The sequence below is a fragment of the Cibotium barometz genome, chromosome 56 (genome assembly GCF_041138505.1).
Source record: "Cibotium barometz isolate CiBa-2024 chromosome 56, ASM4113850v1, whole genome shotgun sequence".
Taxonomy (NCBI): Eukaryota; Viridiplantae; Streptophyta; class Polypodiopsida; order Cyatheales; family Cibotiaceae; genus Cibotium; species Cibotium barometz.
This window is the reverse complement of record NC_141101.1, coordinates 5,009,212-5,024,679: the sequence shown is the minus strand read 5'-3', so window position 1 is coordinate 5,024,679 and position 15,468 is coordinate 5,009,212. Positions and strand designations below refer to the sequence as shown.

The window sequence follows — 15,468 nt, the reverse complement described above, 5'->3', positions numbered from 1 at the left end:
AAGCATGATTGCAGAGTTTGAAGATCTAAGACAAGAAGAAGATGCTATCATTACTGCATTCTTATCTGGTTATGATGCTTATAAGCAGGATGATGTACATGAATATGTAGATGGGCCACAAGTATGTGTGATTGATTTAGAGGGGGTGAGTGATATGGGTGATTCCAACAGTGATGTTGCTTCTGAAGCTGGTTGCCAAGGTTCTTTGGATTTGGGTTATTCTGGAATGCTAACAGGGTGTTCCAACAATAAACAGGGTGATGCTATGTCATCAGTGTCAGGGTTACCTTGCAACCACATTTGTGAGCAACAATCTCGAGCTTGGAAGCCTGTTTATAATGATGATTTGGAGAGGGAAATTGAATCTGTCTTTTTGGATCATACAGGGTTCAATGACATACAGATTCAAGGCTACTCGGGTGAGGGACCCATAAATCTAAGCCCATCTGCAGACAGGTATCAAGAAATACTGGGAGATAACATGCAGGATATGCAAAGTGTGGTCACAGAGCCTCAAGAGGCTGCATATGAGCAACCAAATGGATATAGCTATGGGGGTATGAATGTTCATGATAATCAATATGTGGGATTGCAAGATGATAATGGCTTCAATGCGATTGATCTTGGATTGGATGCTATCTTAGATGATGCATTGGATGATTTCATGGTATATAATAGATCCCCATCAGCTTTGGGCTCTTCTATGCTTGATGCTAGTCAACTGTTGGTTGCAAGTGAGGATGTGCAGGTGTTATGTAAGCCAAATGATTGTGATGAGATTGATTCAGAGCTGGAGGCTATTCTCGATGATGCCTTGCTGGACTTTGTATGTGTTGATGCTTTTCCGTCTTTGGATGAGAAGAATGAATGTTTGTCAGTGGGTGAGCTGGATCCAGGCAAGGTAGATTTGGATGGGATGTTATCAAGTGTATGTTCCATGCTGTTAATGCAGTTGTTATTTGGTGTGGCCATACAATATGTGGTGCAAAGGCTTCAAACATGGCCTGAGGAAAATTTTGAAACAAATCATTTAGAAGAGCATCCCATTTTGAATGATGAGGGTAATTATGCATATGCAGGGAATCTAAGTGAGGATAGAGCTTCATATGAGCAAAGGATATGGCACATATGCCAAAAGCGATTGGTATTTGATCCAGGTGGAAAAGCAGAACCATTCAGATGTGATTGCTAAGGGTTTAAGACGCCTAGTTGGATGCTTGTACATATACCAATGTTGGTGTGTAAATAATGCATGGACACTGAATTCCAGGACCTGTGTGGCACATACCAGAGGATGTGCAGGTTTAGAGGGGGTGGATGTCGTGCCACGGCACGTCTATGGTGTGAAACCATGCATGTGAGGCCATTAAATACAAATCCAGATGCATGGGATTAAGTGCTTGTGTACATATGGATGTATGGTGTGATAAATAAAGCTTTGTCATGAAAGCCCCTGGCAGATGTACAGGTTTGATGATTTTTCAGGAAGCATGTCAGTTGGCAGCATTGTTTGGAAAACTGATGATGTTCTTGATGACAAGGTCATGGTGTGGTGTGTGAAACCTTAGCAAGGATATGGAGTGAGAAGGTTGATTTTTTTTTAATATGGTTATTACTTGAAATGTGAATGTGTTGGATGATAGGCGCAGTGGAAAAATTAAAAATGGAAAAAGCTTGATTATAGCTGCAAAAGGTGGTATGGGCGCCGACGTCCTCGCGGGAAAGAGCAGAAAAACCAGAGAGGGGAGGCGGTGCTAATAGGAGGGGATTCTGCAGAGAAGCAGCGGATTCAACTAGCGTGGGCTCTATATAAAGATGCAGATATCTATCTTCTTGAGGACCCATTTAGTGCCGTTGATGCTCACGCTGGAAGTGAACTCTTTAAGGAATGCATGCTGGGAGCATTAGCAGAGAAGACAGTTATTTCATTGGTGAGCTAGGTGCAGCTTGAAGTCAGGCAGGCTGTTGTATGTAACATGTCCAGCCGTGCACTGTATGCCTTGTATTTTTCATGAATAAAAGAGAGGGGCAGGTTGCCGTGTTGTTGTATGTTGACAAGAGAGCAAGGCTACTGCTCTGTAAAAATAGAAAGGGCCTTGCCCATATGCTGTGTGCAAGAGAGGCAAGAAGGAAATGGCGCAGCTTGTACATGCAGGTTCATTTCTTCAAATCGTTTTTTTTCTGAGTAATCTGTGAGCAAAAGAGAGTGGAAAAAGAGGCTTGACCAGGGAAATTCTACAAAGACAGAAGCGCAGCAGCTGCTGCAGAAAAAGGAAGATAGCCGCTTGGTACGAGGAGGCCTTGGTGATCGTGGGAATAGTGAGAAGACGGATAGGTGGGGCGACTGGAGACTGCAGGCTTTACAGCGTTAACTGTCTGACTCCTTCCCTTACAAGGAGCTTTTGAATGGGATCATTTCAGAAGTAGATGGAAAGTGGGTTGTAAAAGGTGCAGCTGATGTTGATACTTTCAGGCTCCAAGAACAACCGTCTTTTGATAATGAAGGATGATGCGTCTTTGGTTCTCGCCTACTACAAGGATGGGGCAACTGATCCTACCTTTCTCTACTTTGCTGACTCCTTGAAAGAGATGAAATGTTGAAGGGAGCTGCTGCAGTTTTGGATCCATTTGCATCTTGTGGGTTTTGATTTTTTTCTTGGATTTTGGAACTATATGATGGTTGGTTTGGTCATGTATATGAGGTGACTATGTTGGCCTTGATTTTATAGTTTTGTTGGATGTTGAGCCTCTGATGCTCTATGATGGCCATGTGAATCTTTTATGTGAATACCATGAGGTGATGTCCCTTGAAGAGCTAACTGTTTTGTTTCCTTGCGGGATTTTGGATGTAACTCTCACAGCCAGACACCCAGTGTGTTCCCGGCAACACCGCCCACGTCACGACAGCGCGCTACGGACCTCCGAGCTAGACGGAGACCCAGAGCACCAGGCTACCAAACTCCCAGACTACATGAGAGGGAGATCACAGAGATACGGGCTCGACATCAGCACCATATCCAAGAGCGTCTAGCTCACTTACACTCACACCCGGAGATCATGCTCCGAGGTACTTTTGCCTCGCCATTGCCTATGTATCACATATTACACCCCCATTATGGTACTAGTTGGAGCTAGACATATCTGCATTGCATTCTTGTATACCCTACGCATATAGGTTGCATACTGAGCCTCTAGCAGTAGTGTTCCATCCATCACTCCCCCCCACTAGCTCAGTACTTTCATACTTTATTTCATGTTCATTTTGTCCCTTTTTTCTGGACATCTAGAAGACATTGACAGTTGTACATTGATTTGTCTCATAGGTCGAGTTCTGCCTCTAGTAGACGTTAATACAGCTTTCTTTCTTTCTTTCTCTCTCTCTCTATTTGCAGAAAAGAGGAGAATAGAATAGCCTCACTTTCTCTCACACAATGTCTCCCACTTAGACCACTTAGAGGATCTCCCTCTCACACAAAGTATTATCATCTCTCTCTCTTTCTTGTGTCACTCAAGAAGATGAAGGAGAATAACAAGACCTAGACCTCACAAACTCACACAGAGAAGACCTCACAAAGAGCTTAGGACTAACATACCCAACCCACAGATTATTTTTTTCCCCCCCAACTAGCCTTAGGCCCAAGATCCTCCCATAGTTACCGGTTTTCACCACCATAGGTGCTTTTTATCCACCTGTAGGCGATGCCGCCGAGGAAGCACCTTGTGGAGTTTTGAACCTAGGACCTCCTGGTCCTAGGCAAACACCTTCACCCCTTGGGCTATCACCTTTAGCTACTTCTCACACACAAGAGATGAGCCCCCATAAAACTTGGCTTGATACCAATTGTTGAACTTGACTTATATAGAAAACAAGAGCTTTAGTGTTCCAATCAAGATGTGCATGGACCAGTTATCATATAGCCTCACTAAGTAATGATTAGATGCTAATGATGAATGCCTAAACCAAGAATGATTAGCAAAACAAGCATTAACACTTTAAGCATAACCCAAGTGAGATTAGACAATGGTAAGAGCACAATACACAAAGACAATTTACGTAACGCCAGGTTGCTCATGCTTCTACAAACCGAGAGAGTTTGGACTCTTAGGCCTCATTGGGAGGCGCATGACATTAGGAGATTCTGGCAAGACTTTGGCACTTGTACATGAGGAGCCAGGTATGCCCAACTCCATCCGAGACAGTGTATCATTGCTTATGGGAGTGTAGAGGAGCATGTGGGTGTCTATAGCTCAGCTCTTGGGAAGATTGAGGAGTGATCCTATCTACATTACTTGGGGTGTTATTGCATGGTTGACTCAGCTGCTTTTTGGGGGCAGGGAGTAGATCCTGTTTTACTTGTCCATAGGAGCGTAGGTCAGAGATGTTTTCTTCTGGATATCCCCCAGTTACGATACGCACCACCTTCGCTTAGTATTGACACTTGGGAGATTAATGCTAATATCACGGCGTAGAATGTTTGGAATACCAAACATAGATGGTATTCAGGTTTATGACACCCAGTGTGTTTGCAATATATGGAGTGACATCGTTCACACTCTTGTGCCCACTTAGATCCGCATACAGGGATCTTCTAGAGCTGTGCACACAAAACACAACAGATTTACGAGTGAGTGGAACCATGGTATTTTCTTCCCCCTACAGGGTTTTCATGGCAGCATAGTGCCCCCGATTGGTTGAGATCCCCCTACCTTTTGTCTGGAGATCTTATTTAGTATGATTTGATTTTACTTAATAGAAGTCAAGCTTCAAATCCACGATTTATGTGTTTTGATTGCTTAATTATCCTGCTGGTCGCAGGAAATGGAAAAACAAGCAGACAGCTTGTCTCGATGCCTTGCTCAACAGTCAATCCTTCTCGATAATATGCAGAAAGAGAAGGCTGAATTGATTTCTCAAGTTTCTTCATCGAAACAGGTATCGGCAACCCTGAGCTGATTTGAAATTCTTGACCTTTTTCTTAACGGACAATCTAACGGTATACGATTGAAGATTTTTATCTTGGACAGATAACTTTGGAAATAGAAGGCAAAAACACAACTCTTATGAGAGAGTTGGCAGCAACAGAATCCAATCACAAGCTTCTCACGGGCATCATACAGGGAAAAATACAAGTATTGGATTACCTAACTTGGGTTCATTACTGTTCAAGTACCTTTTAAAACAAGGAAACACATGGAGCTTAATGAAGTGAATTGGTCTGAAACTGGTTAGCCTTGACAGTATGTAACACGGTCTTTTTTAGGAAGCTGAGTCTTTTGCTGCAAGGTATAGACTGGAACATGAGAGAGTAAGGGAGCTCGAGCAGCTCTTTGCATGCTTCCGTGCACAGGAACATCAATTGCAACTGGAAAGCAAGGTAAAGTTGGTAGTCTATAAGGTGTCAGGATATAACCGACAATCTTCAAGAACTGTGGTTAGATATCGGATCATGAAGCAAGTGCACAAATGTCAATACACAGGATTCAGGTGCCAGAAATGCAATCATGAAGGAGCGTCTTGTTGCCTTGGAAGAACAGGTGTCCATTGCTTCTTTTTCTTACATTCTGAGACAAAAAAATGTGGTCAAAGTTTAGACCAGGTTTCATAATACTATCAAAGTTTTTAAAGCCTGGATAATCTTGAACTGCACCCATTATGCTACCTGATTTGTTTCTAGTGAAACTTGGAATATGCATTGTTTTAAATTGCTATACAGCAGACAGTTAGAAAGGAGCCCTCCAGGGTATGAGGACTTCTCATTGTGGGCAGCCAAGTGGGAGGGTTTAAGCTATATGGGTCGACTAGTGCTGGCTGTGTAATAAACTAAGGCCTTTGAGTGTCAACCATCCTCACTCACCCCCATCCCATTCTATATCTCGGATGGTGCATCCATCAATCACATAACACGTGCAGAAGGGGGTCTACAAGACTTACATACCAATACTTGCGTTGGTACTCTACACAACTCTGACTCTTCATCTATTGATACATCTTGCATGATCATCCTTTGCATCGTTCACCATCTCTATGATTATCATTGTTCCAAGAGGTTAATGCATCCGCTTGTGAGACTTCATAAGGTTTGGATGTTGCTTTTTCTGCAGATGTGAAGGCTTGTGCCTTTCTCTGCGCTGGGCTAAGTACAACAACAGGACCAAGGGCAAGCTTTTGGCCCTTCTTGTCATAGCTGATCTAGCAATCCTTTTTTTAAATTAGTGGATCCTTCAGAAGTAGTACATTGTGCCCGTCTGAAGGCAGCATAGAAGCCCACCCAAGGTGATGTTTACTAGGTGCCGCAGGGGAGCGCCAGCAAGGCCGCGGCCCTTGAAAGTACGACAACAGGACCAAGGGCAATCTTTTGGCCCTTCTTTTCATAGCTGATCTAGCAAGCCTTTTTTTAAATTAGTAGATCCTTCAGTAGTACATTGTGCCCGTCCAAAGGCAGTGTAGAAGCCCGCCCAAGGCAAAGTTTACTAGGTGCCGCAGGGAAGCGCCAGCAAGGCCACGGCCCTTGAAAATACAACAACAGGACCAAGGGAAAGCTTTTGGTCCTTCTCATAGCTGATCTAGCAAGTCAATGGTCTTGCCTCAGCCTGGTATATCTTCCACTGCTGGTCTGCAACTTGCTTTGGTCAGGTTTGGATGTAGATAAAGCGGCATCCAGTCTCCAGCCCCATGGGGCTATATCTAGAACTCAGGGAGAAAGAAGTTTTCCCATGGCTCAGTGCCTTGAAGAAAGACTCTCACCACTAGCTTGCAAAGCAAGGCTCTCAAGTGGATATCTGGATCTATAATATTCATCCCTCTTTGCCCGGGACAAATGATAGTCTTCCATGCAACTTTGGCTCAAGTATCTCTCATGTCATCACAGAAGCAGATTGTAGAGCACGTTTGTCTCCCCTCCGGTCAGCTTTTTCCAGAGCTTGGAGCAAGATGAGACCCTTCTGTTAGCCATTTGGCGTCCGGGAAGTCCTTGTGTGAACACCTCTAATCACCGGCACTTTTTACTCTGGCTGGACAGGTTTTTTCCCCCTGGGAACACACCCTTGTGTGTTGGGCCTTGAGCCTTAGAGTATTTAGTACTTAGCACCCCGCACTTTCATTATGATCAAGTACATTTTTCCAGCACGTCTCACTCTCATGCTCCTGTTTGAGCTCGACTCTGTGTGTCTTTGTGTGTGTTCTCTTGCAGGGCTCCCTCGCATCAGCCAACATTCGTATCAGAGCACTGATTAGCTGGTTGCCTATCAGCTGTGCTGCCTGCTGGTCACACGTGTGAGCTGGTGGCCATTCACAATAGCCGCCATTTATATCTGCATCAGCCAGCCCTTCAATCAGATCTGGTCGCCTGCCCATTCAGAGTTGGTCAAGCCACTGCACAAATCTGGAGCAGCCGCTTGCAGTGCCCACCAAAAAGCGCCGTCGCTGCCTGCTTCGCCACTCTCCTCAGCTTCGCTGGCACTAGGGACTTCGCCTAGAATCTAATTGAAAAATCCCCAAATCAATTTTGATTTGGGGATTTCTGCCATGCCGCCTCCATTGGTTGAGCGGCACTCGCCGCTGGGGGCACCACCGTTGTGGAGCCAAAATCTTAGACCTTTTTTTTTTTGCACAGCTGTGTTCCTCATCCTTTGCCGAGTCTCCCAAGCCAAAGCACACTTAAATTGGAGCCCGTTTAGGCCATCCAATCCCCTCTGCAATTTTTCAGGTTCTCCAACAACGGAGCCAAATCCAGTCGTGGGTTAAATCCGGCATTCATCGTACTCTCTCTCAATGCACTAGGCATTGAAATACAACATTTTGACACCCATCTTTGGGGTTTATTTTCGTCATGAAGCCTCTATTCATATCACTTTATCTATCCATACACTCTGTCATCTCAATACATTTGTAGATCCTTGTCATCAGTGAATCATTGGGCATCACAGTAGCTTGCCTTTCAGTGGACATTGAGGTTTCGTAGTGCATTGTGCAGCAAGTTTGGGACAGATTATCAGTTACCTTTGAGACATGGCTAATAATGATGTCTGGGATGCTCTCTGGCGAGAGGACAAGCTTGATGGGACTAACTATCCCTAGTGGGCATATATGGTTGCAAAGAATTTGTGGGTATATGTATCTAGTGCTGAGTTATGGCCTACTGGTCCCGCATCTGTAGCTAACATGTCAGGGGGATCCACTGTTGGAACGAGTGATTCTGGTTCCAGTAAAAGTGCACCGCCTGCACCTGTTCCTTCTTTTTTTTTTTTTTTTTTCCGAGAAAAGATCCTTTCATTAGTTATGTAAAAAACGCCCGTAGGGCTACAAAAGAGATCTCTCCTGCTCCTAACAGAGAGAAGAGCAGTGAATACATCATGGCAGCCCGGGAGACTCTCCCTAGGTGCTGCAAAATACAAGCATCAGTCTAAAGGACTGAGCGGCTAAATCATACAATGGGGGGGGGAAAGAGCCAAACAGGTGGCCTGTAGTGCCAACGGGGGGATCCCGTGTGTAGGGTGTAGAACGGGCCGCAGCGCCAAGTGGTATGAAAGGCCTGGCGCCGTAAGATCGCCTCATCCGAGTCTCCCCGGATGCGGTCGTACTGTCCTCGCAGGGTGTGGATCAACTCCTGCCAAAACCCCCGAACAGTCTCTGCTGGTGGCTCTAATCTCCCCTCAAAGGCCGTAAAGCACCGGGCCCTCCAGGTGAACCAGATGGTGAGGCTGCTGAGGAGCTCCCATCGTAAATCCCTCTCCTGTGTCCAGCTGGCGGACGAGAAATCCGGTGCCGGAACCAGGCGAGGCTGGCCCCCAATAAATCTGATGGCCTGACTGCCCTGCTCCATCTCTTAGCCCATAGCAGGCCCTGACGAAGTCGACCAAGCAGCGGCACCCCACGTAAACTTACCCTCTGGAGAGAGGGGGGCCAGAATACGCAGCATCCGCAGCCAAATCTGCTGTGCCTGAGGGCAGTCCCAAAGGCAGTGTCTCTGTGTCTCCATAGGGTGGCCGCATCGGACGCAGGCCGTCGGAAGACCGCTGTAAACAAGCCAAGTGCCAACTGCTGAGCCCCTGTGGGCGACCAGCCACTGAAAAGCCGAGATCCTGCGGGCCTGTCGACTAGCCCAGAGCCGAGCCCAGAAATCCTCCAGGAACTCCTGTGATAGTCCCTGCAATCGCCAATGCCCCGCTGCCGCTGGAGAAACCGTCCTCCTCGCCGTCAAAATATGCCGTCCCAGCCGAACAGTATACTGGAAAAATGTGATCTCTGTGGCCTCAAGGGATGCATAAGGATCATGCCACTCGTACTCTCCGGGGTCCCACTGTAGCCGGGCCAAGGGGCGCGCGGCATATGCCCATATGCGCCAATCCGGGAGCACGTCAGCAGGGTCGGGGTCAATATGCCACTTCCGAGAAGCGGCAGCCACTACCCGAATCCTCTGAAAGGTGCACTCTGCAACCAAAGGCGACTCCACCTCCACCCTCTGGAGTCTGCCCTCATCCTGAATCTCATAGTAGAGGCATCTGCCATCCTCAGTGCTAGCTCTGACAGCAATCAGGATCTCCAACTGTGTAAAGGCTCCCATCCACCGTGGGGCCACTGGCTCGAGAGGTGTGAACCACTCCTCTGAAAGTGCCTCCTGAATATCATCCCTCATAATCAACCCCCCTCTGAAGTGACTCAGCCTCTCCACCTGGGTCTCCTCTGGTAGACTGCAGAAAGCCTGCCAGTCTCCAAAACTACGAGCTAGGCCTGCCGCTAAAGGTCCCCAGGCTAGACGAGGCCGAGAACCCAGCATATGACCCTGCTCTGTACGAACCGCTGGGCTCCAGATGAGCGGCTGCCTGGCCCGCTCCTCAACACAAGAAGGAGGCCGCTGAGAGAGCCCCGGTCTCAGCAGCTCCCAAGCTCTCAGGATACTCAAAGCAAATCTGTCCTCCCATCCTCTACTGAGGCCTGTCCTCCTCATCTCTATGAAGATCCAGCGAATCTCTGGTGCCCAAGTACCCCGTGCAGGAGGCGCCCGGGCCTGCAGTCGCTGCAAGAGGAGCTCTTTCCAAGGCTCAGCGCCTGGAAGCAACCCCCGAACAATAAGCTTCCCCAATAAGGCTCTACTCTGATCGACTGGATCTATAATGCCCAAACCGCCCTGAGCCAGCGGAAGTGTAATAACTGCCCATGCAACCTTTGCCCGAGCTGGCTGACCGTCCCGCCCAGACCACAGAAAGTTCCTGATCAGCCTCTGTACCTGGCTGATGCAAGAGCTCGAGAAAATCCAGCAAGACGTAATGTACCACATAGTCGCTAACAGCACCTGATTTGCCACCACCACCCTCCCAGCCAAGGATAGTCGAGCTGTACTCCAATACAATAGCTTCTTCCGAATGCTCAGAAGAAGCGGGGCAATCTGCTGCTCAGGTGACAAATCGAGGCCAATCTGGCATCCCAAATACCGCACTGCTGTGCCGGGAGGAATCCATCTAAAACCGGGGTCCGGACTCCATGCCGGAGTGGGAGCACTACTGATCCAAAAGGCCACTGTCTTGCGCCAATTGATCAATGCTCCCGAAGCTGCACTAAAAACCTGGAGCGACTGCTCTGCCCGAATAAGATTGGCCTCTTGGCCATGCAAAAATAAGCCCGTGTCGTCTGCAAACTCAGCATCAAGCAAATCCTCCCCCCGGACTGGGAGCTGAAGTCCTCTCAAACCAACCTCTTCTGCCGACAAATACATACTCATAGCCTCCGCAAAGAAGAGAAAAAGGAAAGGGGCGAGAGGACACCCCTGACGGACTGATCTGGTCAGCTCAAAACTCGGCCCCCGACCTCCTGCAATCAGCACCTGGCTGCGAGCTGTGGAATACAAAGCTGCCACCCCTCTGATCCATCCTGGCTCAAAGCCCAGGCGTAGCATAGTGCCCTCTAAGAATCCCCAATCAACTCTATCGTATGCCTTCTCAAAATCGAGAAGCATCACGACCAAGTCCTCGCCAAGAAACCTAGCTCGGGCCGTCGCCTCCCAGAAAGTAAAGATGTTGTCAAGGATACTGCGCTCCTTGACAAATCCTGTCTGAGTAGCATGAATCAACTCCCCCAGGAAGGGCTGGATCCTCAAACTCAAGGCCTTTGCCAACACCTTATAGACAGTATTGAGGATCGTAATAGGCCTCCAATGCCGAATATCATCTGCTGATACTCCCTCTCCCTTGGGGATAAGATAGATCAAGCCCTCTGAAAAGCTCTGCGGCATCACCCCAGTGTCCAAAACTTGCTGAAAGCCCTTGCGGAGGCCTGGCCCCAAAAGGTCCCAATAGCGCATAAAAAAGGCCGGCGTCAGTCCGTCCTCCCCTGGGCAACTATGTCGCGGCAGGACCCTCAAGGCCTCGGCAAGCTCAGTCTCTGACAGAGGCGCACCTAGAACTGTGCGCATATGGTCTGTGACCCTCCTCTGCACATGGGCCCACACAGTCTGTCTGCATACATCTCGATCCTCAGTGGCTGGCTCCGCTGAAAGCAAGTCACTATAAAAAGCAGTGGCAATGGCTCTGATCTCCCCGAGCTCAGTAGCTATCGATCCATCCGGTCTACCAAGCTGGCGAACCCCTGCTCGCGCATGACGGGGTCCAGTGATCTCAAAAAACTCCCCAGTCACTCTATCACCAAGCTGCGTCCACTGAGAGGCCTGACGACGATAGTAAAACTCATGTCTCTGCTCCTCTGCCTCTCTAACCTCCTGGCGGGCCTGGCTCAGCTGGGACACCACCCACTCACATGCTGGCTGCTGCTCCTGAAGGCGCTGTAGCGAAGCAAGGCTGCGTCTCAGCCGTTGCTCCCGCTCGCGAATCTCTCCCAGTCGTGTCAAAGCTGCAGCGTGCAGAAAAGAGCTAAGATCAATGAGTCCCTGGGCACACTGGCCCGCTGCATCCTGGTCAGAGCACTGACTATCATGCCAGATCCTCTCAATGTCCTCAGCGAGACTGGGGTCTGCAAGTACCCGCTCTGGGATCCTCAACTGCAAGCTGGGCTCCCGTGTCCCCTCCTCCAAAGTCAATATAACTGGCGCATGATCTGAAAATGAGGTGCCAGCAAGAATGCCGACGGAGCCCCCTCGCTCCCCCAACCAATCGCCCACATAAAAGCGATCAATCCGAGATAGATTAGTCCCTCCCTGCCGGCCATCCGACCGAGAGAAACTTAGATTGTCCTGAGACCGGGAGAAAGCCCCATGCTGCCATGCATCCGTGATCCTCAGTGACATGCAAAACCGGTCCCAAGCTGCAAGCTCCGTGCCGTGCACTGTAACATGACTGCCTCCCACCCTATCTGCCGGGTCCTCAAGCATGTTGAAGTCTCCCCCAACACACCAATGTGCGGCCTCTGGCAATGCATCTGTAACCTGAGTCCAGAACTCTGCTCTGGCACTAGCATGATTGGGCGCATAGATGTTGAGCACACCCAATAGCTCATCATGCATCCTCAGAATGACATACTGTGCTCTACCAGGCACAATGATACCACGATCCACAATGGCCTGCCGCCATGCATCTGCAATAACCATGCATACTCCTCCCTGTCCACCCAAAGGACCAAACCCTGCAGACCAGAAAGTGTCCCATCTACCAGGCATCACCGAACCCTATCTCCGGATCCTGCTCTCACCCAAGTGGTGCTCCTGCATCATCAGAATGTCAATGCTGCCACCAACCAGGCATCTCTGTAGCTCCTGCCTCAAGCAGCCTCGATAGCGTATAAAGTGTGCTCCGCCAAGGCCCTGTACATTCCATGAGATGATCCTCATGGATGTCCTACTGAGGTGGATGCTGTCTCAGCCGTGCGGCGAGCCTTCGCAAGCGGCTTGGATGGAGAGTAGTCCCCATCCGAACGGCTGCGAGTCTGCCCACCCGGTGTACTGCAAGAATCCCGGATCAGGCACCAGTGGCTGTGACCCATGGCGACTGCCTCCTGCTCTGACATAGTAACCTCGTGGATACTCACATATCCTGGGTCGCGTGCCAAATCTGCAACTATGCGCACGACCAAATGCCGAATCCCGGATGTATCCACACTCCCGGGATCCAAGAAAAAATGAGCCAACTCCCAAAGTCGGCCTATCACATCTGTAACCTCCAAATCGCTCATGTGATGAGAAAACTCAATTGCCTGAGTCTTCAACGTGCTGAGAGCGAGCTCTAGAGTCCACTCCCGGTCACAAGGTCCACATAGAGGGAAAGAGAAGGCCACCGCTGAGTCTAGTGCCTCCTCCCCGCGGGCCGGAGGTATCACTACATGCACTCGGATGGGTGCTGGCTCATGGGGGCCCTCTGCTCCAAAAAGCCGTGTAAAGGTATAATCAAACGCCTCCGAGCGCTGTCGAATGCCGAGGCGACTCAGCCGACTGCGGATAGATGAAATGCGTGAGGCCCTAATCGGCATAGGTCTCCTCTGTGATGCTCGAGCGAGGTCAGTGCTCAGCGCCCTCCGGACTGCAGGTGAGCGCCAGGGAACTGCCAGGACCTCCCGGGAAGGCGAGGTGGGCGGAGGGGGAGGAGGGGGAGGCGAGGGAGGAGGAGAGGGAGCCGCTGCCGAGACCGGAGCGGGGGCGGGAGGAGGCGATGGTGGACGCGAGGCGGTGGGAGGGGGTGGGTGTGGGGGAGGTGAAGGAGGGGGAGCTGGCATCTCCTGGTCCTCGGTCGCTGCAGGGGTCTCCTCCTGAAGGGGAGCAAATCTGTTCCTCACGGGAACCCAGTGAGGCTGAGACTGTGGCTGCTGCTGCAGCGGTATCTGGGCGCGCTGCTGTGGCTGTCTCCCTCGACGGCGCCCCTGTCCAGGCTGCCACTCCGAGGTCTCTGTGGCCTGAGCAGGTGTCCCTGAGGCAGCCTGCCGAGCCGAATCTGTGGGCGGGCCATCCGTGGCCTGCTGCTGTGGTGAGGGTCGAGGTCTCCTGCGAGGGCAGGCCTTGGCCAAATGACCGACCTGCCTGCAAATGAAGCACTGGTTCGGGAGCCCCGAGAACTCCACTCTCTGATCTATCCACCCCCCCCCTATCCTAGGTAGCTGAATGACCTTAGGAAGGGAGGAGATGTCAGATACCAACACTCTGACCGAAGGTAGCCCAGCTGCTCTGGCCACCACTGAAGCTGCTAAGGGGCCCGTCTCAAGAACCGAGCCCACCAATGCTCCGAGCCTGGAGAGGAGCGGAAGATACTCCCGGCGGAGACCAGGGAAACAAACTGTAATATGGAAGAGGCGCTCTCCCTGCTCCGCCGCAGCTGGGTCAAATCCATGCTGCCAAGGCCTGAAGAAAGCCCGAGCACCCCTGATATCCAGAGGACTCATGGCAAGGACCTTGGCAACGCTCTGGGCGGCCTCGAACTCGATCTGATAATGTCCCCGGCCCAAGAGCTGTACATCCAGGATCTTGCCCACATCTGCAAGAAGGCGAGCCTGAAGTAGATCCCTGATCTCCCCTCTGCTGGGGCGAGTGCCGACTATACGGCAGATGGTGGAGTGAGCCTGAAGGCGTTCCACCTGTGCGGTGAGGCTCGCTTCCTCTTCCGGCGAAAGAGAGAGCCTGATGGGGATGACATCGGGGGCGGGCGAGGGGGCTGCGGAAGAGTCCCTCTGAGGCGAGGCGGGAGGAGTCTCCATCAGAGTCTGAAGCTCAAGCGAAGGCGAGGCGAAAGCGGAAAACCTGCGAGAAGCGGGCTGCACACCAAGGGGCGGAAGGACGGATGACGATGAGGAAAAAAAAAACAAAAACCCCCAAGGGGTGAAAAGCACGGAGGAGAGGCCCAGAGGGGGGGGGCGGCGACAACGCGAGAAGGAGGGGGGCGGGGCGCTGCTGATGGGAGGCGGGCGTGAAGAGGCGAAGAGGCGGGAGGGGCGAACTGGCGGCAGCGGGGAGGGAGAGCGAACAGGCGGCAGCGGGGAGGGAGGGCGAAATGGCGAAGAGGGGAGGGGGGGCGAAATGGCGAAGAGGGGGGGGAGGCGCAGCAGCGAGGAAGGAGGGGGGGGCGGCGAGCAGCGAGGAAGGAGGGGGAGGGCGCAGCGGCGAGCAGAGGGGAGCAAGCGGGGGGCGGAAAGAAGAAAGGCCGCGAGGAGGGGGGGGGAGCGATGGCGCGCAGAGCAGGGGGAGGCGGGAGCTTCAGCGAGCCGTTTGTATTTAGCCCTTAGTGGTTGTACTTAGCCAGACGGTGTGTCCGACTTGGGATTTCTTCATGTCTGCACCTGTTCCTTCTACACAGAAAAAACTCAGATGGGATGCCAAAGATGCGCAGGCTCATGCCTTGATTGCTTTGTAACCGGTAAGTCATACCTCATATCCGTTTATGTACTTCTTCTAAAAGTGCATGGGATATACTGGCCTCTTTATATCAGATCCGCAATGAAGCTCATGTAGGTTCTCTCCAAAAAAAGCTTGACTTGGAGCATATGACTGAGGGTGATTCTATGGATGGATTTCTCACCCAAGTTAAGGATTTACGAGAGCA

The 15,468-nt window shown here is 50.6% G+C and overlaps 1 protein-coding gene across 1 annotated transcript in view; it reads left to right on the top strand.

Moving 5' to 3' along the window:
- The window catches only part of LOC147606821 (uncharacterized), a 200,344-nt gene that overhangs the window by 168,678 nt on the left and 16,198 nt on the right, over positions 1–15,468 (top strand). The window contains exons 20-23 of the mRNA XM_086791117.1: positions 4,817–4,933; positions 5,026–5,130; positions 5,262–5,375; positions 5,479–5,535. Of these exons, the coding sequence (XP_086647243.1) occupies positions 4,817–4,933; positions 5,026–5,130; positions 5,262–5,375; positions 5,479–5,535 (393 nt within the window). The remainder of the gene's footprint in view (positions 1–4,816; positions 4,934–5,025; positions 5,131–5,261; positions 5,376–5,478; positions 5,536–15,468) is intronic.